The 26929-nt window shown below is 44.3% G+C and overlaps 1 protein-coding gene across 2 annotated transcripts in view; it reads right to left on the reverse strand.

The window, feature by feature from the left end:
* The window catches only part of lamb4 (laminin, beta 4), a 41830-nt gene that overhangs the window by 1317 nt on the left and 13584 nt on the right, over positions 1–26929 (reverse strand). For both annotated transcript variants that reach the window (XM_084554444.1, XM_084554443.1), the window contains exons 17-34: positions 26612–26724; positions 25808–25919; positions 25461–25641; positions 24633–24776; positions 24312–24543; positions 23643–23800; positions 23181–23405; positions 22816–23033; positions 22578–22674; positions 22129–22498; positions 21821–21984; positions 21396–21598; positions 19461–19652; positions 18866–19010; positions 18413–18620; positions 17168–17303; positions 1257–1424; positions 991–1144 (exon numbers count right to left, since the gene is read on the reverse strand). In XM_084554444.1, coding sequence (XP_084410570.1) covers positions 991–1144; positions 1257–1424; positions 17168–17303; positions 18413–18620; positions 18866–19010; positions 19461–19652; positions 21396–21598; positions 21821–21984; positions 22129–22498; positions 22578–22674; positions 22816–23033; positions 23181–23405; positions 23643–23800; positions 24312–24543; positions 24633–24776; positions 25461–25641; positions 25808–25919; positions 26612–26724 — 3220 coding nt within the window. The remainder of the gene's footprint in view (positions 1–990; positions 1145–1256; positions 1425–17167; positions 17304–18412; positions 18621–18865; positions 19011–19460; positions 19653–21395; positions 21599–21820; positions 21985–22128; positions 22499–22577; positions 22675–22815; positions 23034–23180; positions 23406–23642; positions 23801–24311; positions 24544–24632; positions 24777–25460; positions 25642–25807; positions 25920–26611; positions 26725–26929) is intronic.

Here is a 26929-nt window from a genome sequence, read left to right on the forward strand (position 1 = left end):
ATGTTATCAATGACCCTAACCCTAACCCTAATCCTGACGATAGTTAGACCTGAACTAAACTCAGGTTTAGTAAATAATGATACCGGTAAACCACACACGGCTCCTCATGCATCAACATGTTTGCTTTGTTAATTAGAATAGAATGTCTTTATTTGTCATTGTGGTGCAATGAAATTAAGGTGGCCAGAGGTCCCCTTTTAGGTGCAGTAAAAATAAAAATAAAAATAAAAATAAAAATAATAAATAAAGTAAGGAATGTAAGAGAAACTAGAATAAAAAAAAGAATATGTACAAAACTATAAGACTATAGACACTGGCATGACATAACTTACTTACAACAACTTATTGCACATTACACATATTAAGTTACTATAAGTTGCACATATGAAATTATTGCACACATGTATTGCACATTACTATGGTAATTATTCACTTTCTTTCTTTAACACAGAATCACACCCGTGTACGCATATTAAATACTTTAATTCGTAAATTCTTACTTAGATTTATTTATTTTTTAGTTAACAGCTACAAGGACAGAACATTTTAAAAAAGTTCTACTACTAATGAGCAGGCATCACTTACAGTGCTTTTTTCTTTTTCAGGCGATCATTTATATAAGTGGTCGTGTTTTTTTTCTTTCGCAGGATCAACCCTGTTGAGTAGGTGGTCTTTAATGCAACCCAGGACACAGTGTGTTCACATCACCAAAAGAATGAGGTCACATTTGGACATGTGACCCAGATAACCTCCAAATGTGGTCAGAGATCAGATCTCTCAAATGGGATCTCCATGCATCCTGGGGATGTTCACACCTGTCTTTTATGTGATCGGATCACCCAGATTAGATCTTAATGAAAGGTCTGAACAGGCCCTATAAAACCTGAACCCTAACCACGTTACTGCTGATAATAACTAATAAGAAGTATCGGTAACACTTTATGATAACAGTTAAACTGTACAAGCAGCACATTAAAACTCCAGAACTACCTCGTATCTGTCTGAGTTTGTCCTCCACTTGTCTCTTCATGCCCTCTGCCTCCTTCACAGTGTTCTTTAGTTGATCTGCAGCTTCACCCTCAACCGTCTGATTCAAGTGTTTCTGCTTCAAAACCTCAAACAGCTTCCTCATGTCATCTAGTTCCTGTTGGAAATTCAACCAATCAAAAAAAAGGTCACATCACAAACATATTCTTCATATTCTCAGTGATACTTCTAGTTTCTGTTTTCTCTCTAAGGCCTTATTTAAAGTTTACCCTCTGTGAATCAGTGGTGCTGTTTAAAGCAGTGTCTGCAGCCTTCTGGACCACTCTGGCCATTTCTCTGTTCTGTTCAGTTTTTGTCTTCACAGCCTGGATGTCTTTAAGCAGATCTATGGAGGAGTTCATCAGCTTCGCCTCAATGTCGTCCAGTTTGTCTTCAGTCTGAAACAGAGCAAGCCTCATCATCATCTGACAGGGCTGAGTCGACCTCTGACATATCGTTGACATAGTACCAGTCAAAAGTTTGGACACACCCTCTCATTTAATGGTTTTTCTTTATTTTCATGATTATTTACGTTGTAGATTGTCACTGAAGACATCAAAACTATGAATGAACACATATGGAATTATGTAGTAAACAAAAAAGTGTGAAATAACTCTAAATATGATTCATATTTTAGAGTCTTCAAAATAGCCACCCTTTGCTTTGTTGACAGTGCTGCAAACCCTTGGTCTTCTCTCAATGAGCTTCATGATGTAGTCACCTGAAATGGTTTTCACTTCACAGGTGTGCCTTGTCAGGACTCATTTGTGGAATTTCTTGCCTTCTTGATGGGGTTGGGACCATCAGTCAGGTTGGTACACAGCTGACAACCCTATTTGACAACTGTTAGAATTCATATTATGGCAAGAACCGATCCGCTAAGTAAAGAGAAACGACAGTCCATCATTACTTTAAGAACTGAAGGTCAGTCAGTCCGGAAAATTGCAAAAACTTTGAATGTGCAGTTGCAAAAACCATCAAGCGCTATGACGAAACTGACTCACATGAGGACCGGCCCGGGAAAGGAAGACCAAGAGTCACCTCTGCTGCTGAGGATAAGTTCATCCAGTCACCAGCCTCAGAAATCACAAGTTAACAGCTCCTCAGATCAGAGCCCAGATCAATGGCACACAGAGTTCTAGTAGCAGACACACCTCTACATCAACTGTTCAGAGGAGACTGCACCAATCAGGCCTTTATGGTCAAATAGCTGCTAGAAAGCCACCACTAAGGAAAAGCATCAAGCAGAAGAGATTTGTTTGGGCCAAGAAACATAAGGAATGGACATTAGACCAGTGGAAATCTGTTATTTCACACATAATTCCATATGTTATTCAAGTCGGCAGTAACGACACCCGATTACGTCAATCGGAGGTCACCAAACTTAATGTGGAATCTGTGTGTAAGTTTGCAAAAACTATGTCTGACTCCGCAGTTTTCTCTGGTCCCCTGCCCAATCTGATCAATGATGACATGTTTAGTCACATGTCATCATTCCATCGCTGGTTATCTAGGTGGTGTCCTTCATTGACAATTAGAACACTTTCTGGGGAAAGCCTGGTCTGATTAGGCGAGATGGCATCCACCCCACTTCAGCGGGTGCTGGTCTCATCTCTAGGAATATGGCCCATTTTATTAACCCCCCGAAACCATGACAACCCAGAGTTCAGACCAGGAGGCGGAGTTGTAGTCTTACACACTTCTCTGCTGCTTCTCTAGGACTGTCTCACACCTTAACTCTCTAAACTCTATAGATGTTCTGTCTGCTCCCAGATTATTTAAACCAAAAAACAACAAAAGAGTGTCACGTCTTTTGTCATGTCTTGTCCTTCGTCATGTCTTTTGTCATGTCTTAGTTTCTGTCATGTTTAGTGTTTAGTTTTTCTGTTCTGCTTCCTGTTTTATTTTGTTAAGGTCTGGTTTTTCTGTTTGTGTTCCATGTCATGTTGTCTGTCATGTCTTTCGTCATGTCCTTCGTCATGTCTTTCATGGTTTAGTTTCTGTCATGGTTTTGTTATTTTCTGTCATGTCTTTCCATCATGGTTTAGTTTCTTGTGTTTCTGTTTATTGTATTTTGTTAAGGTCATGGTTTAGGTTTTCTGTTTCCTGTTTTATTTTGTTAAGTTCTGAATTTCCTGTTTTGTTACTCCATGTTTTCTTTTGATTAGATCATTGGTTTCACCTTGTGTTAATTCTTCATTTGCTTCACCTGTGTCTCGTCACCCCTGTTCCTCATGTGTGTATATATAGCCCTGCCTTCCCCTTTGTCCCTGTCACGTCATACTACTTGTTACTGTTTGTTACTACTTGTTAGCCACGTTTCATGTCAAAGTTTGTTCATGTTCCATGTCAAGTGTTCTATGCCAAGTCATAGTTTTGTTCGTGTTTTTTGAGTTTTGCTTTTGGAATTCCTGCCCTGTCAGCAGCGCCTTTGTTTTTTTTTTGTAAGTTTGTTTCTTTTTTTAATTAAATCCCTTTTTGCCTACTCCTGCCTTCAAAATCCTGCATCTGGGTCCGCACTCCATTCCCTGCAACCCCCTATTTGTGTCAGAATGACGCGACCAAAGAAGGACCCAGCAGACTTTATTTTTGATGAGGAGGAGGACAAAAGGCGAGTTATATCCTATTATCAGGATCAAATGCTGGAGTGTAAGCCGTGGCTCATGCCAGAGTTTTTGTTTCCTTTTGTGGACGCTCGTTTGGCCATGGAGGCTCCGAAGAGGAAGCATGGTCCACGTGGACGCCAAGGAGGGAGGTCTGCTGGCCGGCAGCCCCTGGAGTCCTGCACTGCCGGCCACGTGGTGGCGTCTCCCCGGCCTGCTGGCCGCCGGCCGGCTGGCTTGCAGCGAGCCGCTCCTGCCTCCGTTCCTGCTCCAGCTCCCATACCGGCCTCGGGGGTCGGCTCATGCCCCGCTTCTGCTCCCGTACCGGCCTCGAGGGTCGGCTCATGCCCCGCTTCAGCTCCGGCTCCTCTCCCGGCTCCGAGGGTCGCTTCAGCTCCGGCTCCGAGGGTCGCTCCGGCTCCGGCTCCTCTCCCGGCTCCGGGGGTCGGCTCATGCCCCGCTCCTGCTCCCGTACCGGCCTCGAGGGTCGGCTCATGCCCCGCTTCAGCTCTGGCTCCTCTCCCGGCTCCGAGGGTCGCTTCAGCTCCGGCTCCGAGGGTCGCTTCAGCTCCGGCTCCTCTCCCGGCTCCGAGGGTCGGCTCATGTCCTGCTCCAGCGCTGCTTCCTGTCCCTGTCCCGGCTCCGAGGATCCGCTCATGTCCTGCTCCAGCGCTGCTTCCTGTCCCTGTACCGGCTCCGAGGATCCGCTCACGTCCTGCTCCAGCGCTGCTTCCTGTCCCTGTTCCGGCTCCGAGGATCCGCTCACGTCCTGCTCCAGCGCTGCTTCCTGTCCCTGTACCGGCTCCGAGGACCCGCTCACGTCCTGCTCCAGCGCTGCTACCTGTCCCTGTTCCGGCTCCGAGGATCCACTCGCTTCCGGCTCCCGCTCCGGCTCCGAGGGTCGCCTCTTCCCTGGTTCCCGCTCCGGCTCCAAGGGTCGCCTCTTCTCTGGTTCTCGAGGTGGCTCGGACCCCGGTTCTCGAGGTGGCTCGGACCCCGGCTCCCGCTCCTGTTCTCGAGGTGGCTCGGACCCCTGTTCCCGAGGTGGCTCGGACCCCGGCTTCTGCTCCTGCCCCTGTTCCCGAGGTGGCTCGGACCCCGGCTTCTGCTCCTGCCCCTGTTCCCGAGGTGGCTCGGACCCCGGCTTCTGCTCCTACCCCTGTTCCCGAGGTGGCTCGGACCCCGGCTTCTGCCCCTGTTCCCGAGGTGGCTTCGGCTTCTGCCCCTGTTCCCGAGGTGGCTCGGACCCCGGCTTCTGCTCCTGCCCCTGTTCCCGAGGTGGCTTCTGCTTCTGCTCCTGTTCCCGAGGTGGGTCTGGCCTCTGCTCCTGTCCCCACTCCTGAGTGTTTTGCCCCGTCTGCCCGGCCTCCCGGTCGGCCCCCTGAACTCTCTGCCACGTCCGCCCGGCCATCCGGCCGGCCCCCTGAACTCTCTGCCACGTCCGCTCGGCCTCCCGGTCGCCCCCCAGAACTCTCTGCCACGTCCGCTCGGCCTCCCGGCCGACCCCCAGAACTTTCGGTCCTGTCTGCTCAACCTCTCGGTTGCCCTGGATCCCTCCTGCCATGCCCCCTCCACCCACCCTGTCCAGTACTGACTTTTGTTTAAGTTTTTGTTTTGTTAGGGACGTCTGGGATCCGTCCCTTAAGGAGGGGGTTCTGTCACGTCTTAGTTTCTGTCATGTTTAGTGTTTAGTTTTTCTGTTCTGCTTCCTGTTTTATTTTGTTAAGGTCTGGTTTCTCTGTTTGTGTTCCATGTCATGTTGTCTGTCATGTCTTTCGTCATGTCTTTCATGGTTTTGTTATTTTCTGTCATGTCTTTCCATCATGGTTTAGTTTCTTGTGTTTCTGTTTATTGTATTTTGTTAAGGTCATGGTTTAGGTTTCCTGTTTTATTTTGTTAAGTTCTGAATTTCCTGTTTTGTTACTCCATGTTTTCTTTTGATTAGATCATTGGTTTCACCTTGTGTTAATTCTTCATTTGCTTCACCTGTGTCTCGTCACCCCTGTTCCTCATGTGTATATATAGCCCTGCCTTCCCCTTTGTCCCTGTCGCGTCATACTACTTGTTACTGTTTGTTACTACTTGTTAGCCACGTTTCATGTCAAAGTTTGTTCATGTTCCATGTCAAGTGTTCTATGCCAAGTCATAGTTTTGTTCGTGTTTTTTGAGTTTTGCTTTTGGAATTCCTGCCCTGTCAGCAGCGCCTTTGGTTTTTTTTTTTTTTTAATTAAATCCCTTTTTGCCAAGTCCTGCATCTGGGTCCGCACTCCATTCCCTGCAACCCCCTATTTGTGACAAAGAGGAGTTACTCGTGAGTTCATTGGTAGAACAGAAGAATAGGAAAATGAAATGTGGTCTTTTAAATGTCAGATCTCTCTCTCTCTCTCTCATCTAAATCTCTTTTAGGGAATGATCTGATAACTGATCATCAGATTGATTTATTTAGTTTGACTGAAACGTGGCTACAGGATGATGAATGTTAGTTTAAATGAGTCTACTCCACCCAGTCATAGTAATTATCACATTCCTAGAAGCACAGGTAGAGGAGGAGTGGCAGCAATCTTCCTCTCTGATTTATCTATTAATCCTAGTCCTAAGGAGAGCTTTAATTCATTTGAAAGTCTTACTCTTAGTCTTCCTCATCCAGACCGGAAAACACAAAAACCAATTATTGTTGTGGTGTATCGCCCACCTGCACCTTATTCTGAGTTTTTAGCTGAATTCTGAGTTTTTATGTGATTTAGTTCTTAGAACAGATAAAGTCATAGTAGGTGACTTTAACATCCATGTTGATGTTGTCAGTGACAGCCTTAGCTCCTCATTTACATCATTATTAGATTCAATTGGCTTTTCTCAGAATGTAAACGGATCAACTCACAGTTTTAATCACACCTTAGATCTTGTCCTAACATATGGCATAGAAACTGAAGGTTTAACAGTATTTACTCATAACCCTCTTTTGTCTGATCATTTCCTCATAACTTTAATCATGGATAACACAGGAACTGAAAAGACATTTCATTACAGTAGATGTTTATCTGATGATGCTGTAACTAGATATAAAGAATTAATTCCTTCTTTATTTACCTCAGTGCCATGTGCCAATGATGTGGACGACAGCAACCACAATTTAACTCCTGCACTAATAGATTATTTTGTCGATGGCACTGCAGCATCGCTTAGTTCAACTCTAAACTTAGTTGCTCCTCTGAAAAAGAAGGTCATGAATCAGAGGAGGCTAGCTCCCTGGTATAATTCAGTTGCGCTGTTTAAAACAGGCAGTCCGAAAGCTAGAAAGAATTTGGCATTCCACAAATTCTGAAGAAGCTCGTGTAGTGAATCTCAGTCAGGGTACCTCCCTTAGCTCCTCCCCCTCTGCCCAGGTGCAGCATTTAAGGCTACAAGATGGCTTCATTCAGCCTCTCTTGCTGGTTCCAGGTGGTTGAGTGCTAAGGTGGTTCACCTGCTGTTCTGTTTCTGTTTTGTTTGGTCCAGCTTTAAGTTAGTTTAGTTTAAGTATATTTCTGTTTGATTCTTTGTTTTGGGTTTATGGTTAGGGATCATTTTAATAAGCAATTGGGTTGTGGTTTTTGTTTATTTCTGCCTGTGTTTCAGGAAGTTTCTGTCCTTTTTTGTTTTCCGTGTGGCCTGGGAGTCGTCAGGTGGGAGGCGGACGCAGTGGTGAGCACTCCTGTCCATTGTATGCAAGTAGACACTGGAGCACCCTTTTTATGCATGTGTTTGAGTGATTTGAGTTTTGTTTTATTTCATAGTGCTGTACCAGTAGGACGGGGTGCACACCACATAGTCTATCTCCCCCTGAGGCCCCAGCCCATGTGTGTTAGTTTAGTTTTAGCGTCACTGTAGATTTTTTAGATTGTATTAATAAAATATTTTTGTCTTATACTTACCTTGTTGTTCTCTTCTATCTACTTTCAGCAGCAGTACCAGTTTTAGTTTTTCTTTAGTCCTGCTCCTGACTTTACCTCATTTATAATAAAAGTATTTGTTCCTCAAGAACTACGGTCTCTGACTCCTCAGTGGTCGAACCTGTGTCCTTATCTTATTGTTTTATTTCGGGTTATATCCTGGGGTGCAAGTCCCCAGGTGGCGTTGTCTGCATTAGTTTCCTTCCCTCAAGTTTTCTCCTTCACTTATCCTTTCCCTCATTAAAAATTAGGGTAAAATAGCCACCGCCCGGCCACATTTGGCATTGTCGGCAGGATCACTGAAGTCAGAGACTTGTAGTTTTTTTTTTTTTCTTTCCTCTTTCTTTCCCCACAACCCAATTGATTTGTGTTTGATAGGTTTGTTTTGCTAAGGAACAGCAGGTGTTGGGGGGGTTCCTGATACAGCCAGTTGTTGACCTCTTCTTGTTTCCTCATGGAGGAGGAGATCGCCCAGTTAAGAGACTTGATTACTCAGCTTCAAGCTGAGAACCAACAGATGCGTCGGGAGCGGGAAGCTAACCAGCCTGGCCCTAGTACATCATCAGGTCCTGCTCCTGGGCTCCCCTCCACTCCTGTTCCAGTAACTGAGAGACTGATCTATCTCCCCAGGGACAGGAAGTGCCCACTTTTTAGGGGCAGGACAGGATTAAGCATTGGGGAGTGGATCGAAGAGGTCCATGCCTGCACAAGGGCTCGCCACCTGTCTCCAGCTGACCAAGCACTCTTCATTTATGATCACCTGGAGGGAGAAGCGAGGGAAGAAATCAAATATCGGTCTCCAGAGGAAAGAGCAGATCCAGACCAGATCCTGCTCATATTAAAAGAACTTTATGGGTGTACAAAATCATATGTGTCTTTGCAAGAAGACTTCTTCTCTCGGAAACAACAAGATGGTGAAACCTTACAAGAGTTATCTCATGCCTTAATGTGTTTGATGGAGAGGGTTGTACAAAAATCCCCTCCTGATTCATTTAACAGGGAGGTTTTGTCGAGAGATCAATTTGTTGAACATGTGTCTGATTGTTCCCTTCGCAGAGAGCTTAAGCAGTTTGTTCGGGGTTACCCTACCGCCACCTTGATAGATGTCCGTACTGAGGCCATTAGATGGGAACAAGAAGGGATGCCTGGGGGCGCAAGAGGCAGAAGTTGTTCTGTTCCCAATGCATTTGGCTATCAACACACCATACCAGGCAATCGCTCCAACCACCAGGGGACAGGTAACTCTTCTTTCAGTTCTGAGTTGAATGAACTGAAAGAACTCCTTAGGAACCAGCAAGAGCAGCTGACCCACCTCACTAAGAGCCTTGTAGCCCTTAAGGAGGGCCCTAGAATCCAAACAGGGCATGGTAAGAGGACAGTGATCTGTAGGAGGTGCCAAAAGCCAGGTCACTTTGCTAGGGAGTGTAGGGAGGATTATGCAGCCATTCAGCCACAGCTAGCTCCTGTAGCCACTCAACGCAATCCTGATAAATACAGCCCTCAAACCCAGGGAAACTTGCACCCCCTGAACCACTGAGCCAAAGTTCAGGCGGGGGCTCCTCTGGCTCAAATTTGGTTTCCAGTCATGAAAGATTAGTATCGGGATGTCCAAATATTTCTGTATTAATGGGAGGTGTGCAGGTCCCCTGTTTAGTGGACACCGGATCAATGGTGTCAACAATGACTGAAAGTTTCTTCTTGCAGCATTTTGAACCTTGGGGGCCAGAAAAACTCCAGTTTTGTAATTGGCTACGATTGAGTGCTGCTAATGGGTTAGCAATACCATATGTGGGCTATTTGGAATTGGATGTGCAGCTTTGTGGCAAAACTGTTACACGGCGGGGAGTGTTGGTTGTCAGAGACACGCCGCATAGTGCGCCTGGAGTCCCTGGTGTCCTGGGAATGAATATCATTAAAGAATGTTACTGGGAGTTGTTTGTGCAACATGGGCCGGCTCTCTTTAACTTACCTTCTGTGTTGCAGGCTCCCACGCCCATTCAGCAGGCCCTTCAGCAGTGTCATCAGGCTCAAACTAAAGCCCCTCCTGAATGTTCAGGTCATGTAAAGGTAAAAGGGGGGAGGGTTTGCAGAGTCCCAGGGGGTACTATGAAAATGGTGGCAGCCACAGGCCCCCAACATTTGGCAGACCAGATTTTGTTCGAACCCCTTAGCAGTGGCTTGCCTGCTGGGCTGTTAGCATCCCCAGCTCTGGTTCACATGGTTAAAGGTACTGTGTATATTCCCATTGTCAATGTGGGGGCCCAGGATGTTGTACTGTACCCTCGTACCGTTTTAGGTACCGTTAGTGAGGCCTACCTTGTCAACCCACCTGATAACCTTGTGGAGGAGGGGGTAGCAGCTAATGTCTCTTCACAGACTACAGGGATGGTGCAGGATAAGATTGCTGCAGTTGATCTAACAGCACTCACTCAGGAAGAGCAGGGTCAAGTTAGGATGCTACTGCAGAAATATAGTGATATCTTTTCAGCCTTTGAGGGAGATTTAGGTTGTACTAACCTCATTTCTCATGATATTCCATTGCTAGATGATGTGCCAGTGCGTCAGCGATATCGGCGCATTCCACCTTCAGAGTATGAGGCTGTAAAGGCCCATATTCGTCAGCTTCTGGATGCACAGGTCATCAGAGAAAGCAGCAGCCCCTTTGCTTCTCCCATCGTGTTGGTGAAAAAGAAAGATGGCAGTCTCAGGTTGTGTGTGGACTACCGACTTCTGAACAGCAAGACCCGGAAGGATGCATTCCCCTTGCCACGTATCGAAGAATCCCTTGATGCGTTATCAGGGGCTCATTGGTTTTCCACTTTGGACCTGGCTGCTGGATATAACCAAGTACCAGTCACTGAGAAAGACAGGCCAAAGACTGCTTTCTGCACCCCTTTTGGGTTGTTTGAGTGGAATCGGATGCCTTTTGGTTTGTGCAATGCCCCCAGCACTTTCCAAAGATTGATGGAAAGGATTTTTGGGGACCAGCATGGTCAATCATTGTTGCTATATTTGGATGATGTTGTTGTTTTTTCTGCCACTGTGACAGAGCATGTTCAACGCCTGGATGCTGTGCTGGGTCGCCTGCAACGAGAAGGACTCAAAGCCAAGTTGGAGAAGTGTTCTTTTTTTAGGCCAGAGGTGAGCTACCTAGGTCACATTATTTCAAGAGAAGGTGTAGCCACTGATCCTAGCAAAATTGAGGCAGTTGCAAAGTGGCCAAGGCCTAACCATGTGTCGGAGCTGCGCTCTTTCCTAGGATTCTCCAGCTATTACAGGCGTTTTGTTGAGGGGTTTGCCAAGCTGGCAGCCCCTTTACATCGCCTGGTTGCTCAACTCACTGCCACTAAATCCCGGAAGCTATCAGGAGAAAGCCTGCCCACTGCATGGATGGAGGAGTGTGAACAGGGCTTTGAGGGCCTGAAAAGGAAGCTGGTGTCGGCTCCAGTCCTGGCCTATGCCAACTTCTCCTTACCGTTCATCTTGGAGGTTGATGCCAGCTACAGCGGACTGGGTGCTGTACTCTCCCAAGAGCAAGAGGGTAAGATTAGACCCATTGCATATGCTAGCCGTGGCCTAAAGCCAACAGAACGCAACATGACAAATTATAGCTCCATGAAATTGGAATTTCTTGCCCTTAAATGGGCCATGACAGAAAAATTCAGGGACTATTTATTGGGACACAAGTGTGTGGTGTACACGGACAACAATCCTCTCAGTCATCTGTCCACCGCAAAGCTGGGTGCTACAGAGCATCGTTGGGCTGCACAGTTGGCTTCTTTTGATTTTTCTATCAAGTACAGACCTGGTCGAAGCAACAAGAACGCAGATGCGCTTTCCAGGCAGCATCCACCATGCAGCTGCACCTCAGAGCACATAGCCCCAGGCACGTCGGTCCCAGGATTGTTGCAACAGGTTGCAGGGGAGAACCAGGTGACCCAAGCCACTGTTTCAGCTTTGCCCTGCCTTTCTACACCTGACTTGTATGCTTTACAGGAAGCTGATCCCACCATCAAAGAGTTCATGACATTTTGGACTAGAAAGAGGGCCCCTGACGCAGCCGAGCGACGCCAGGCCTCCAAAGAGGTTCTTGTGCTGGTCAGACAGTGGGACCGGTTGGTGGAACAAGGAGGGGTGCTCCATCGGCGTGTCATCCTCCCTAGAGGAGACGAAGTGCTCCAGTTGGTACTTCCTGTATCACTCAAGACACAGGTACTGCAGCAGTTACACAATGAACATGGACATCAAGGTGCTGAGCGAACAATAGAGCTGGTCCGTCAACGGTGCTATTGGCCTGGGATGCACCAGGATATCAAGCAGTGGTGTCGGGAATGTGAGCGCTGCCAGGTAGCCAAAGACACTCAGCCTACTGCCTGTGCATATATGGGTCACTTGCTTGCTTCTCGTCCAAACCAGATCCTGGCTATTGATTTCACCATCCTGGAACCTGCAAAGAATGGGGCAGAGAACATCCTGGTCATGACTGATGTTTTCTCAAAGTACACTCAAGCCATCCCAACCCATGATCAGCGGGCATCAACAGTGGCCAGAGTATTGGTTAATGAGTGGTTCTGCAGGTTTGGTGTGCCCAGTCGTCTCCATTCAGACCAGGGCAGGAACTTCGAGAGTAACCTTATCCAGCAGCTCTGCCATATGTATGGTGTTGAGAAGAGTCATACCACCCCTTACCATCCAGCTGGAAATGGCCAGTGTGAGAGGTTTAATCGCACTTTGCACAACCTCCTCCGCACTCTTCCTATGACCAAGAAGAGGGATTGGTCCAGCTACCTGCCTCAAGTGACTTTTGCTTATAACACCACTGCCCATCAGTCCACTGGTGAGTCCCCCTTCTTCCTGATGTTTGGTCAAGACCCACAGCTGCCTGTTGACTTTCTTTTGGGCAGAATACAGGAACCTGTAGCTGGCCACCCCAATGATTGGCTCGTGGAACATCAGACTCGGCTACGTCATGCCTTTGAGAGTGCAACCAGACACCTGGATGTTGCAGCTGCCCGGCGGAAGGAACATTATGATAAGCATGTTAAAGATATCCCCCTGCAAGAAGGGCAGCTGGTCCTCCTTAGAGACACTGGAGTAAGGGGCCGTCACAAAATTCAAGACCTCTGGAGCTCGACAGCATATAAAGTACTGAAAGCTCCTGGGGTGGGAGGATCAGTGTATACTGTAGCTCCTGTCCAGGACCTCCAGCAGGTAAAGCATGTTCATCGTTCATTGTTAAAAGGCAAAGTGGACTGTGTTGTGGATTGTCCCCCCAGTGAGCCCCTGGAAAGGAGGAGATCTACCCCTGCTGACGAGGAGTCTTTTGGTGGTGATTGGGCTGTGGTGATCTCTGAACCCATGGCTGTCCCAGGAAATCATCCACCAGCTCAGCCAGTTCCCACCACTCTTCCATCACACCGACCTGAGGCTGCTGCAATGCCCCAACCACGTGGGGGTCTAGTGACTCCACCATCCAATGCTGCAACCTCAAGCACCAGTGGCGCCCCCCTGAGAAGAACCATCCGTGCAAATGCAGGCAGACACCTAAACCTTCACCACCTCCCTCAGGCTGCTGGGAGTAGCGCTATTGGGGCTGCTGATTCTCTGAGGCCTGTGCTTAGTGGTTCTGCTATGTTTAGGCCATGGCAGTGAGTGTTAATCGTCGGGCCGACTATTGAAAATCTGGGGGTAGATTGTAGTGAATCTCAGTCAGGGTACCTCCCTTAGCTCCTCCCCCTCTGCCCAGGTGCAGCATTTAAGGCTACAAGATGGCTTCATTCAGCCTCTCTTGCTGGTTCCAGGTGGTTGAGTGCTAAGGTGGTTCACCTGCTGTTCTGTTTCTGTTTTGTTTGGTCCAGCTTTAAGTTAGTTTAGTTTAAGTATATTTCTGTTTGATTCTTTGTTTTGGGTTTATGGTTAGGGATCATTTTAATAAGCAATTGGGTTGTGGTTTTTGTTGTTTATTTCTGCCTGTGTTTCAGGAAGTTTCTGTCCTTTTTTGTTTTCCGTGTGGCCTGGGAGTCGTCAGGTGGGAGGCGGACGCAGTGGTGAGCACTCCTGTCCATTGTATGCAAGTAGACACTGGAGCACCCTTTTTATGCATGTGTTTGAGTGATTTGAGTTTTGTTTTATTTCATAGTGCTGTACCAGTAGGACGGGGTGCACACCACATAGTCTATCTCCCCCTGAGGCCCCAGCCCATGTGTGTTAGTTTAGTTTTAGCGTCACTGTAGATTTTTTAGATTGTATTAATAAAATATTTTTGTCTTATACTTACCTTGTTGTTCTCTTCTATCTACTTTCAGCAGCAGTACCAGTTTTAGTTTTTCTTTAGTCCTGCTCCTGACTTTACCTCATTTATAATAAAAGTATTTGTTCCTCAAGAACTACGGTCTCTGACTCCTCAGTGGTCGAACCTGTGTCCTTATCTTATTGTTTTATTTCGGGTTATATCCTGGGGTGCAAGTCCCCAGGTGGCGTTGTCTGCATTAGTTTCCTTCCCTCAAGTTTTCTCCTTCACTTATCCTTTCCCTCATTAAAAATTAGGGTAAAATAGCCACCGCCCGGCCACACTCGCATAGCCTGGAAAGATAGTTTAACAACTTATAAAAAAGCTCTCTGTAATATTAGAACAGCATATTATTTATCATTAATAGAAGAAAACAAGAACAAGCCCAGATCTTTTCAGTACTGTAGCCAGGCTGACAAAGAGCCACAGCTCTGTTGAGCCATCTATTCCTTTAGCCCTCAGTAGTAATGACTTCATCAGCTTCTTTACTAATAAAATTGTTGGCATTAGAGAAAACATTCAAGGCATCCTTCCTCCAGCTGTTAAAGATGTAAGTACAGTGACATTAGAAATTTCTGTAAGACCTTATCAATATCTGGAATCCTTCTCTCCAGTAGATCTTCTTGAGCGCTCTTCAACAATTACAGCATCTAAACCATCAACCTGTGTTCTAGATCCAATCCCAACTAAATTGCTCAAAGAAGTCTTTCCATTAATTAACACCTCCATATTGAACCAGATAAATGTATCTTTATTAACAGGATATGTGCCTCAGTCTTTTAAGATTGCTGTAATTAAGCCCTTACTCAAGAAAGCCACTCTAGAACCAGATGTTCTAGCCAACTGATTAGCAACAACTTTTTCTAGAATTTTGGAAATAAAAGGAAGGTTGGAAGTTGGTCTTTAGTGTGACCATTTAAACAGGAATGGTCTGTTTGAAGAGTTTCAGTCAAGTTTTAGAGTTCATCACAGTACAGAAACAGCTCTGGTTAAAGTTACCAATGATCTCCTCATGGCTTCAGACAGTGGACTTCTCTCTATACTTGTTCTGCTAGATCTTAGTGCTGCATTTGACACTGTTGATCATAATATTTTACTACAAAGACTTGAAAGTGAGATCAAGATTAAAGGAACTGCATTAGACTGGTTTGAATCCTATCTATCTGACAGATTCCAGTTTGTTCATGTCAACAATGATTCTTCTACTTATACAAAAGTAAGTTATGGAGTTCCTCAGGGTTCTGTGCTAGGACCAATACTCTTCACGTTATACATGTTGCCATTAGCCAAGATTATTAGAAAACATGGCATAAACTTTCATTGCTATGCAGACGACACCCAACTATATTTATCCATGAAACCAGATGAAACTAATCAGCAGTGTTGGGAACGTTACTTTAAAAAAGTAATTAGTTATAGTTACTCACTACTTGTTCCAAAAAGTAACTGAGTTAGTAACTGAATTACTCAATAATAAAAGTAACTCGTTACCAGGGAAAGTAACTGTTTGCGTTACTGTTAAAAAAAAGTTGCTATATAGAATTTGGATTTTTTTTTTGCAGTTTTCACAAGTCAGTTGAAATGAGTAGAACAGACACGTGTTTGTACATAACTTTCGATATTTATATATATATATACACACACACACACATATATATATATATATTATATTATATTATATTATATTATATTTATATTTCGATAGGGTTTAGACGGCGAGCTATCATCTGTGGTGGAGGTATCGGTGTTTTTGGCCACTAGCTTTGTAGATGCGTGTGTTGTTGTGAGATGCTTCATTAAATTAGAGTTGCTTACAACGGATGTCGAGAAAGTCTTCGCTCCTGGACATAATGTACACATTACATGCACGTTCCTCCCTTTGACCACAATGAATTTTTTTATTTATTGAAGTAGTGCTTATATCTCCACCTTGAAAATGCCAACTTTTCATCGGATTGCTCCTGACTCGCCGTCTCTGCTGCTTCATCGAATCTCTGTTTAGCTGTTGTGTGTGTGTGGCGCGTGTGCTGGCATGTGTGTAAAACCACTGGCTCTGATTGGCTACCATGAAACATGACTTTGCCTTAGCCAATCATAATCGCTTACCTCGTTATTAACCCACCTCCTCACTAGCGGTGAGCCAGGGGTGCGTTCGGATTACACAGTTTATTCAACCAATGCATAGTAACGCACCGCATTTAACGTTCAGTAACGTTAACGGCGTTGTAACGATGGGAAAAGTAATTAATTAGATTACCCCGTTACTGAAAAAAGAATGGCGTTACCTAACGCCGTTATTTTAAACGGCGTTATTCCAAACACTGCTAATCAGTTGGTTAAACTCCAAGCATGCCTTAAAGACATAAAGGCTTGGATGACCTGTAATTTCCTACTCTTAAACTCAGACAAAACAGAAGTTATTGTATTCGGTCCGAAGCATCTCAGGGATTCATTATTTAATCAAGTGGTTTCTTTGGATGGCATTACCTTGGCCTCCAGTACTACTGTGAAAAACCTTGGTGTTATATTTGACGAGGATATGTCCTTTAAATGTCACATAAAGCAAGTGACCAGGACTGCCTTCTTTCACCTGCGTAACATCGTCAAAATTAGGAACATCCTGTCTCAGAGTGATTCTGAAAACTAGTTCATGCATTTGTGTCGTCCAGACTGGATTACTGTAATTCATTACTGTCTGGCTCCAAATATTCTTTAAAAAGCCTCCAATTGATTCAAAATGCCGCAGCAAGAGCATTGACAGGAATTAGCAAGAGAGATCATATTACTCCAGTTTTAGCTTCTCTTCACTGGCTCCCTTTAAAGTCTAGAATAGAATTTAAAATCCTCCTCCTTACATACAAGGCCCTCAAAGGCCTATCTCCATCATATCTTAAAGACCTCATTTTTAAATTTTTTTTATATATGTCTATGGTTAGCCGAGTTCTGATGTGTGCATCGTGTAATCGGTGTACCAGGAAATCGTGCACTGACAAAAGTTTCGCGATGTTTGGAATGCGAACTGCGATTAGAGACAAGAGCCAATTAATGAGGTCACTCGCCACCAAGTGGTCAGAGGTGTAAATTGCAATCTGTCAAAATGACAGATGGCCTTCAGATTTTTCTGTCAGTTTTAAAAAAACGGTCAATGACGGAAAATATTCGGTTAACGCGACCCCTGGTGTTCTTTCATAGCTTTGACGCCTTCAGTGGGAATCTACAATGTAAATAATCATGAAAATAAAGAAAAAACATTGAATGAGAGGGTGTGTCCAAACTTTTGACTGGTAGTGTATATAGTGCAGATATTGTTGATAGGTTACATCTTGGACTTTGTCTTTGGTCTCATCTCTGTCTCGGCTGGCCATCTCCAAATCGTCGTTGGCTTTGTCCTGAGCTTCTCCTGCTTCATAAATGTTCCTGCTGATCTCGGTCACGTCTACGTCCTTTGTCCGCGCTCTGAACACAGAAACCACGTTGTTCTTGTCAACGTCACAGACTCTGGCAATATGACAGGAGACAGCAGGTGAAACTGGGAAGCATCACATCCAGCACTCTCTCAGCTCTCAGCACTGGCACCCCCAGGGGTGCTTTCTCTCCCTGCTGCTCTTCTACTTTTACACAATGACTGCACCTCAGGGGACCCTTCTGTGACACCCTAACCCTAACCCTAACCCTCAAGTTTGCAGATGACACCACCGTCACTGGACTCATCCAGGACTAGTCTGCATACAGAAGGGAAGTGGAACAGCTGTTGAGAACAGCTGAGAATAGTCAGGCCTGCAGAGAAGATCATTGGTACTGACCCTCCCTCCATCCAGGACCTGTACCGGTCCAGAGTCAGGAAGCGGGCCGGTAAAATCTCCACAGACCCCTCACACCCCGGTCACAACCTGTTTAGACTCCTCCCCTCAGGCCGGCGTTACAGAGCACTGTACGCAAAAACCACCCGGCACAAAGACAGTTTCTTCCTCCGGGCTGTCGCTCTGATGAACTCTGAGCCGCCACAGAGTGTGAGACCATTCACGTGAACAATAACAATAACTCTGCACTATTGTATATACTCACTGTACAAACTCCTGGATCGCTGTATATATCTACTCTCATCCTTAAGTTTTAAATTTTTGAGATTTATTTTTTATGCTTATTTAGTTCTGTTTTTTTGTACAAGAGAGCAAAAGTTACTTGAGTCAAATTCCTTGTATGTGCACACATACTTGGCCAATAAAGCTGATTCTGATTCTGATGTGAAGAGGAGACCTGTTATAAACATTAGGATGTGAAGGTGTTTTAAAATTTTAACAGTAATTCTGTTTTCAGGTTCAGGTTTATCTGTCATGTAAATGGTAAATGGTAAATGGCCTTGTTTTTATATAGCGCCTTTCTACCTATCGGTACTAAAAGCACTTCACAGTCACAGACGCATCTTCCCATTCGCTCACACAAACACACACAAACTGGGAGAAACTGGGGATTCAGTGTCTTGCTCAAGGACACTTTGGCATGTGGGCCACAGCTGCCCCTCGTGTGCAGAATTAGTGAGAGTGACATGAAATGTTGGCACTGACTTGAGTTCCTGAGCTTTCTTCAGGAGGGACTCTGCTGTCTTGGCTTGTTCCTCCAGCTTATTCAGGTCTTCCTTGAATTTAGTGGAGTTGTTCAACAGATTATTGATGTCATTGATCATTGATCGGATTTGATCAGGTGACAGCGGCAGCTGAATGTTCAGAACGATTTGGGCCATTTTGTCAATGTCCTCTGGAGGAACCATGTCATCTGTCAGAGTGAATGAATAATGATGAATATGATGAGTATTGAGGATGGTTTCTTACAGACACATCATGTAAAGTACATGATGCTTTGAGGAAGAATTCTGCTGCAGAATTTGATTAATGATTTATTTTCTGTTACGCAGCAGCTTGTTGTTCATTGACCATTTACTGTTTTACTTGTCATAAAGCTTTCTTGCCACAGCCTCCTGTCATGTTATCGTTAAAGACTAATTCTGAGTGAACACTTACCCGTCAGGTAGAGTTTGACCCTCTGGATGAGCTCCCTGGTTTTATTTTTCTCTCTCTCAAAGGAGTTGGTGTTGTTGTTGAGCTGCTCCTGCAGCTCTTTGGCCTGGTCTTTGGTGTCCTGAGCCGCTTGTTTGGCTTCATTGATCTGACACAGAATAAAGACTTATATCACTTAGAACTCACAATGTAGAGCTTCTGTCATTTAGACTATGCTAATTCATACAGTTGAGGTTGTCAAAATAACAGTAACACCTGGCAAAATAATGAATATGAATTACTCTTCAACAGAAACACATACATCCTCCTACAAAATAAGATCAACACCTAAAACCCTGATTATATATCTCAGCCTGACCCTGATAATGTTGACCAACAATCATTTTCACTGGAGTTTATCTCTGAAGCATCTGCAGACAATGGGTGCTAAAGATCAGATTAATACTGTCTTCTAAAAATTAGATTAATAATGACTCCTAAAAATCTGATTAACAATGACTCCTAAAAATCTGATTAATAATGACTTCTAAAAATCAGATTAATAATGACTTCTAAAGGTCTAATTCTAGCTGCACCAGTCGTCTCAGTGTGAACCTGCCTTGTTCTTGGTGTCCTCCAGTCTGGATGGGAGTTTGTTGAGTTGGTCCTTTAATCTTTCTGCGGCCTCTGAAGCTTTCTGACTTACAGGAGCGACTCCATCACAGTTTGGACCACCACACTGAATTTTTCCCAGACCACAAAGAGCTCCACCACATATGGAGCAGTCGTCCAGACCTGGTCCTCCACAGATCTGCATCACAACACCACAACATGCTACTTGAAGGACTCATTTACCTGACAGTGTTTAACACCTGAACTTTATGATTTATATTATATGTACACTGTCTGGCCAAAAAAAAAGTCAACGCCAAAAAAAAGGTCAGACACTCTAATATTTCGCCTTTATCTTTGATTCCAGCACATTCTCTGTGGCACTGTTTCAATAATCTTCTCCAATGTCACCTAGACCTGAGCAACTGCAGCAACCCCAGATCATAGCACTGCCCCCACAGGCTTGTACAGTAGACACTAGGCATGATGGGTGCATCACTTCATCTGCCTCTCTTCTTACCCTGATGCTTCTCCACTATCCTTCCAGTTTTTAATAATGCCTTGGACAGTTCTTAACACAGTTTTAGTAGTTTCTACAATCTCCTTAGATGTTTTCTCTGCTTGATGCATGCCAATGATTTGACCCTTCTCAAACAGACGACCACAGGATGTGTCTTTAGACATGGTTGTTGAAGGAATGAGAAGCTACTCATTGAATCAGTTGGGTTTAAATAACTTGTTGTCAGCTGAAACATAATCACCCATGCAGTAATTATCCAATAGGAGGTGAATACCTGTTTATTAGTTAAATCCAGGTGTTGACTATTTTTTTTGGCCAGGCAGTGTACATATATATATATATATATATAGATGGGTTTACTGGACAACCCTCTGATCGGATGATATATATATATTATATATAAGTCATGTGTCTCATGTATGAGTCATGTGACTCTAATATTCATGTCCTACTTGAAGCTGTATCACAGTTTTAGTGATACAGCCTCCTTGTAACTAAACATTTCTGGTAACTGCTGATCAGTGGTCTACAGCAGCTTGGAGGAATTTTAGCCCATTCCTCAGAACAGAACCACTTCAGTTCCGAGATGTTGGTGGGTTTCCTCACATCAACTGCTTGCTTCAGGTCCTTCCACAACATTTCTATTGGATTAAGGTCAGGACTTTGACTTGGCCGTTCCTAAACATTCATCATGTTCTTCTTTAACCGTTCTTTTGTAGAACCACTTGTGTGCTTGGGCTCGTTGTCTTGCTGCATGATCCAGTTTCTCTTCACATTCAGCTCATGGACAGACGTCCTGACATTTTCTTTTAGAGTTCACTGGTAGAACTGTATAACTTGTATAACATAATATTGTAATATTGGTAATATTGGCAGCTGGTTAGGGGTTGTGTTAACCTGCTGGGTATCAATCATCCAATCAAACTGTTGGATCAACTAAAGACATTCAGAACATGAATGACAACACACAAAACATCACTGATCACTGATTGAACATCTGAAAGAACATGTTATTTTAACAGTCCTGACATGTCTCTTTGTTTAATAAGTTAAACCTGTAACATTCATGTGTCTGCTCTCTGTAAATCAGAGAGATTAAACCTTCAGAGAAACTATTAATATCAAAATCTAACAGAGAAAGAAGAGTTTCCAGGTGAACCTCTTTATAGATCTGAGTGGGTATTTTGGTTTTATTTTGCATTGCTTCACTTGGGTCAGAGAGAACTTGTTAATCTCGACAGCCTTCAGTTTATATTCAACTCAATATAAACAGCCCTTTTGCTGGTGTTTTTTTTTTTTTTTTGGTGTTTTTTGGTGAACATGGAGCCCTTTAGTCCGTTAGTCAACAGCTTTACCAGCTTTACCAACACCTCTGTTCTGGTTGAAGCCATGTGACAGGTGTGCTACATATAGTACACTCACCTTCTGGTTCAGGCTGACCACACTCAGCTCTTTGACCTTCTTCTCCAGTGGTGCCTGGTCTCCTCTGCTGCTGCACATGCTCAGTTTGCGTTTGATTTCCTGTCTGGTGTCCATGGAGTCCTCTACAGCTTTGTTGGCACTTCTCACCCTCTTCTCATCCAACATGAAAGCTTTATGTAGCTTTTGGATCTCATGCAGCAGCTCTACAACAGGTTCAAACAGGACAGCTCTGATGACAGAGAAGTCTAATCTGGAGTTTATTAAGAGTATAAAGATAAAGATGACCTGAATTTAAGTGACAATAATTAAACTAATCCTTATATTATTTTATATTTATATAAACTTGTCCTTATATAAATATAAAACAATATATTTTATATTATATATAAAATAAAACCTGTGGTGTGTAATACACATCTCTGTACCTTCCAGTGGTTGTTGTTCATTATCGGATGAGTCGCTGATGAGTTTCTCCTTCAGCTTGTTCAGCAGGTTCTTGAACTCCTGATGAATGTTGTTGATTTCAGTGTTGAGAAGTGACGACGGATCGATCAGGATCAGGTTTGGGTCAATGGCAGTTTTCAACTTCCTGTGAAGAAAAGCAAGGTTTGATTACAGAGTTTGACTTTTCCAGTGACAGCACTAAACAACGCTGAAAACCTACATGAATAAAACTGCAGACAATACTGAGATGATAAAACTAGTGGATCTTTCTTAGTCAACCCAACCTTACCTGATTTTCAAACTAATTTTCTCCACCTTTGGCATCACTGCCGTGGAACGTCCAGTCAGGTTGGCGAGGCCGTCCAGCTTAGAGCGTATCTCCAGCATCCGTTGCAGATAGCCACTGTCTGTGGGCTGCAGGTTGCCATTGTGGCGAGGGATGAAGGTTTTCATCCTCTGGGCAGCTCGCTGGACATCAGTGACGTTTTCAGTCCAGAGGACATTGCAAGGGTGACACTCTTTACAGGCTGGAAAAGTCGAGTCGTAGCCGGTGGCGCACTCGTCACATAATATACCAGTAACTCCAACCCGACAGATACACTCTCCAGTTTCTGGGTCACATGACGGGCGTTCAGTTCCTTCCAGATTACAGTCACAAGCTGAAAACAGTTTAAATAGAAACAAGCTGCAGTTGTGTTGCAGAATATTTTAACGTAAACATGAGAGCTTTTCACTTACAGACACACTGCAGGTCTGGATTGCCGAAATGATTTTCTCCACATTCATCACACTGTCTTCCTCCAAACTCAGGACGGCATGGACACAGTCCCGTCACCTGAATACACCACAACTCCTTTCATCATCACTCATTCATCTACATGGCCATTTGTCATTTTTGTATTAAACTGAACCCTGTTCTTTAAACTTTCAAACAATAAATAAACAGGACAGTGTCTGATGGTTGTGGAGGTCTTGCCTTGTTGCAGATGTTGGAGAAAGAGTTAACAGGATCACATCTGCAGGGCTGACAGCCTGATGCTCCATCCAGGTTCCAGTATCCGTCTTCACATTCATCACAGAGGTCTCCCACCACCCCCATTCTGCAAGGACACTGTCCTGTCCTCGGATTGCAGAAACAAGGACCACCCAGAGGACACTGAGTCACTTGTGTCCCCCGCCGGTCACAGGAGCATTCTGGGAAAAATTAAAGATGAGCTTTGGTTAGTGACCGAGTCTGGACTTAGAGACAGCGTGAGGAGCTCAGGTCTTCTGCAAAGCTGCTGCTCTTTTAAGGGGGTGGGTGTGAATTTATGAATGAATGTTATTGTTTGCCATACATACCTTTGCAGTCCTGGTCCAGGGCATTGCCATAGTAACCAGCTTTGCAGTTTTGACAGCGTGGTCCCATGGTATTGTGAAGGCAATGCAGACATTCTCCTGTGGTGCTGTCGCAGGTGTTGGGATCATCAGGGTTGATGTTGTTGTTGCAAGGACACTTTCTGCAGTGGGAACCTGGCAACGTCAGGTCGCCATAGAAACCAGGACTGCATCTATCGCAGTGTGGCCCTGAGGGCGTCAAAGTCGTTTTTAACAACTGTTGTTTACACATTCATTAACAAAGTTATCATGTCTCTCTTCATGGTATGAAGTGATCTGCTGCCCTCTAGTGGCAGTTAGTGACAGTTCTTCCAACATATGTGTAAGATGAGGGATAAAACCACAGCTGAGGCTAAGGACAGGACCTCATCTGAGCATGTGCAGACAGGTAAACAGGTAAACAGGTGCCACAGAATTAGCTCGTACCTGTGTGACCCTCCCGACAGTTACAGGTCAGACTGAGCGACTGTGGGTCGTGTTGACAGGAAGTAGCAAACAAACGTCCACTGCTCAGAACATCTGGACACAGACAGGGCTGACAGGGCAGTCTGGAGACCGGGTTACCATAGTAACCCTCCACACACCTGCATCAGCAATACACGTGTGTCACAACGTTCAGCTTTTCTACACTTCTATACCTGGAGGGTCTACAGAATTTATGTTGATTTCATTTTAGTGTTTTAAAAAATATCTTATCTATTAATCTTATTAAATATTTTCAGCTGCACAACCAGCCACAGTATAAATATATATATTATATACATATACAACTTATTTTATGAAATAAATACAGTGCTACTACAGTAAAAAGTCCTGAAAGTAGACAAAGACAACTCGACCAAAAGCACAAAGCCAATATTACATATCATGTCCTCCTTGTCTCCAGTATCTGCTGTGACCTCCTTGTCACTAAATGTTTCTGGTAACTGCTGATCAGTGGTCTACAGCAGCTTGGAGGAATTTTAGCCCATTCCTCAGAACAGAACAACTGTAGAAAATTCTAAGCAGCACTGTATGACCAGTCACAGTGTGACATACGTTATACTTATAATTCTATTAAATCTTTTTGTAATGTTTATAATAAACATATCTGACCTGTCACAGTGAGGTCCGGTGGTGTGGTCCCTGCAGTCCAGACACTCTCCAGTTTCCCCGTCACACAGCTCAGACAGTCCGTTACATTCACAAGGCCGACAGAACGGGAATCCCCAGAATCCTAGACGACAGCGGTCACAGCTTCGACCGGTAACCTCCGACCGACAAACACACTGACCTCTGACCTGATCACACAGCTCCGACACTGAGCCGCGAGGGTCACACTCACATCCTGACACAACAGACAAGAAGAATTTATTCAACACACATTTGTCCTGAAAAAAGGGAAACAGGATTTTCACTTCAGAGTGATCTTCTTACTTTTGCATCCTTCAGGTCCGAAGCCAAATGTCTGCGGTGCACAGCTGTCACAGCAACGACCAATCACATTGAGCTTACACTGACAGAACCCACCCAATTTACTGCAGTCTGGTCCAAGAGAACCAATCACATTACACCTGCAAGCTAACAACAGGTGAACCGTGGAGATTAACATGGGAGTAAAGGGTTAGGGTTTAGTGTCATGTTCTGTGTGTGTGTGCGTGGGTGTGTGTGGGGCGGACTCATGTTGACTGACTGGGAATCCTCATCCAAAGAAAGACAGGAGTGTTGTTCAGTCTGTCTGTAACTGGGTGTATATACATTAAATAAATCTAGCCTCATATACATTCTTCTTCCCTTCCAGTCAGAGGATCAGAGCCACTGTAGTTTAACTTTAAAGTCAGAATGCTGACTTTTTTCAAAGTTCTAGACTTTTCTCACACTGAAAATCAGTGAGAGCTGAGGCTGTATTTAATTCTGTCATGTTTCCTCCTTATCTCCTGGGGTGATGGGATATGCTGGCTTCATGTCTACGGCAACAACTGCGTTTTTTAATCTGAAAAAATCGTATCGCAGTTAACATACTTATAATTTATTAATTTTAATAAAGAAAACAAGCTCCCTGACATTAACCAACTAAGCATCCTGAGCTTAGCTGTGACTAATTTAAAGAAATACAAAGAGCAGAGCACTGAGACAGTGTTGTGGAGACAAGTCTATATGAGTCTGGTCTATAACTGAGCAACTGAGCAGCTGAGCAGAGATAATAGACTCTGTACAATATGAGATGTTATGTGGAATGTTTAGGATTTTAACTGAACTACTTACGAACTGCTCCGTTGTGGATTCGAGCTGCGAGGCTTTTGATGAGGCCCTCACAGACTTCTGGGAGTGGCTCCTGAGAGCCGACCATGTTGGCCAATCCAGTGCAGCGAAAGCGGCGGAAAGAGACCAGGTCACTTTGGGAGCAAAAGTCTGGAACTGACTCCATGCCAGGAACCAGACCCATCTGAAAAAAAATAACCGAACCCTAAAATTCACCAGAGAATCCGGTTTCTGTTGGATCTTACAAATATGAACAGACTGGAACCCAGTCAGTGCAGAAACACCAACACCTGAGCTGTGATTGGACAGTGACGGTTTGTAATCACTTATTGATATGAAGACTTCCTCACCGAGTCGATCAGGATGTGTGATCCATCAGATGTAGTCTGTTTGTGAAACACGATGTCCACAAAGTACCGACCTCCTGCATTCAGACACAGCGGAGAGTCCAGAAAAACTCCTCTGACACAAATAAAAGACAACAGTGAATAAAGTTAATAGAAGAAAACAAGAAACACCATGAACACTAAAACAACCTGACTGCACAAAGACACAATAATTTCCACAATATGAATTATTTACATGAAGCGGCTGAATATGTGTCAACTCCAACAGAGGAAAGTGAAATCAGCTTCTCTTTCTTCCTCCATATAATCTGATTCCTGTTAAAAGTTTGTTCTGCTCTCTAAAGTGTCTTGCTATTGATGCTGTCAGGATGCGTTCTGTAGTAGTGTGTCCCCACCGTCCATCTTCATCATGGAGGAATGGAGGAAAAGAGGTTTGGTTTCACGAGTGATTATGACTAAAGGACCCAGCATGGCACCTGGTCTGTGATCTGTTGAAGCCTCCACACACTTCAACAGAAGCTGAGTCTTGTTTTTTAGAGGCAGGATGTTATCATGAATCTAATGGAGCATTGAAGTCACACTTCTGAACATCAGCTGTGTCTAAAAATTTAAAAATGCATTGATTGACTCGTCTTGTCCAATCACATCAGTTACTTTGCTCCTTAGACTTGTGCCTTCATTAAACCTCTCAAGGGAAAAGATTGTGGTGTCTCTAAACCTCAGGCTGTTTCTTTGATCCATTCATTTGACACCAGAACAGCCTGGGGACGTAGAAATTCTCTCTGGTGTTTACTGACATCCTCTCACCTCAAGTTTCCCGGAAGAACCACAGTTCTACTTCCAGCTGGGTTGATGCTGCAGTGTTCATCACCTGGTGACAGTGTGATGCTGCTGACTGAAGCCAGCCAATCAGACAGAGACTGTATAGGAGGATACAAGAAGATCATTTTCAATGTTCTATTATGTAATACAGCCTTATTAACATTTCAATATGTAAAATAAATATGTCCCATTGAAAGCTTGTCAAAAACAATCTAGGACAAACTCTATCTTGATGTCAAGCATCAGTTATGATGCTATTTGACAGTTTCAGTTTATTTGATGAATTCACTGTCAGATCCAGGA

This window comes from Chelon labrosus (genome assembly GCF_963514085.1).
Source record: "Chelon labrosus genome assembly, chromosome: 11".
Taxonomy (NCBI): Eukaryota; Metazoa; Chordata; class Actinopteri; order Mugiliformes; family Mugilidae; genus Chelon; species Chelon labrosus.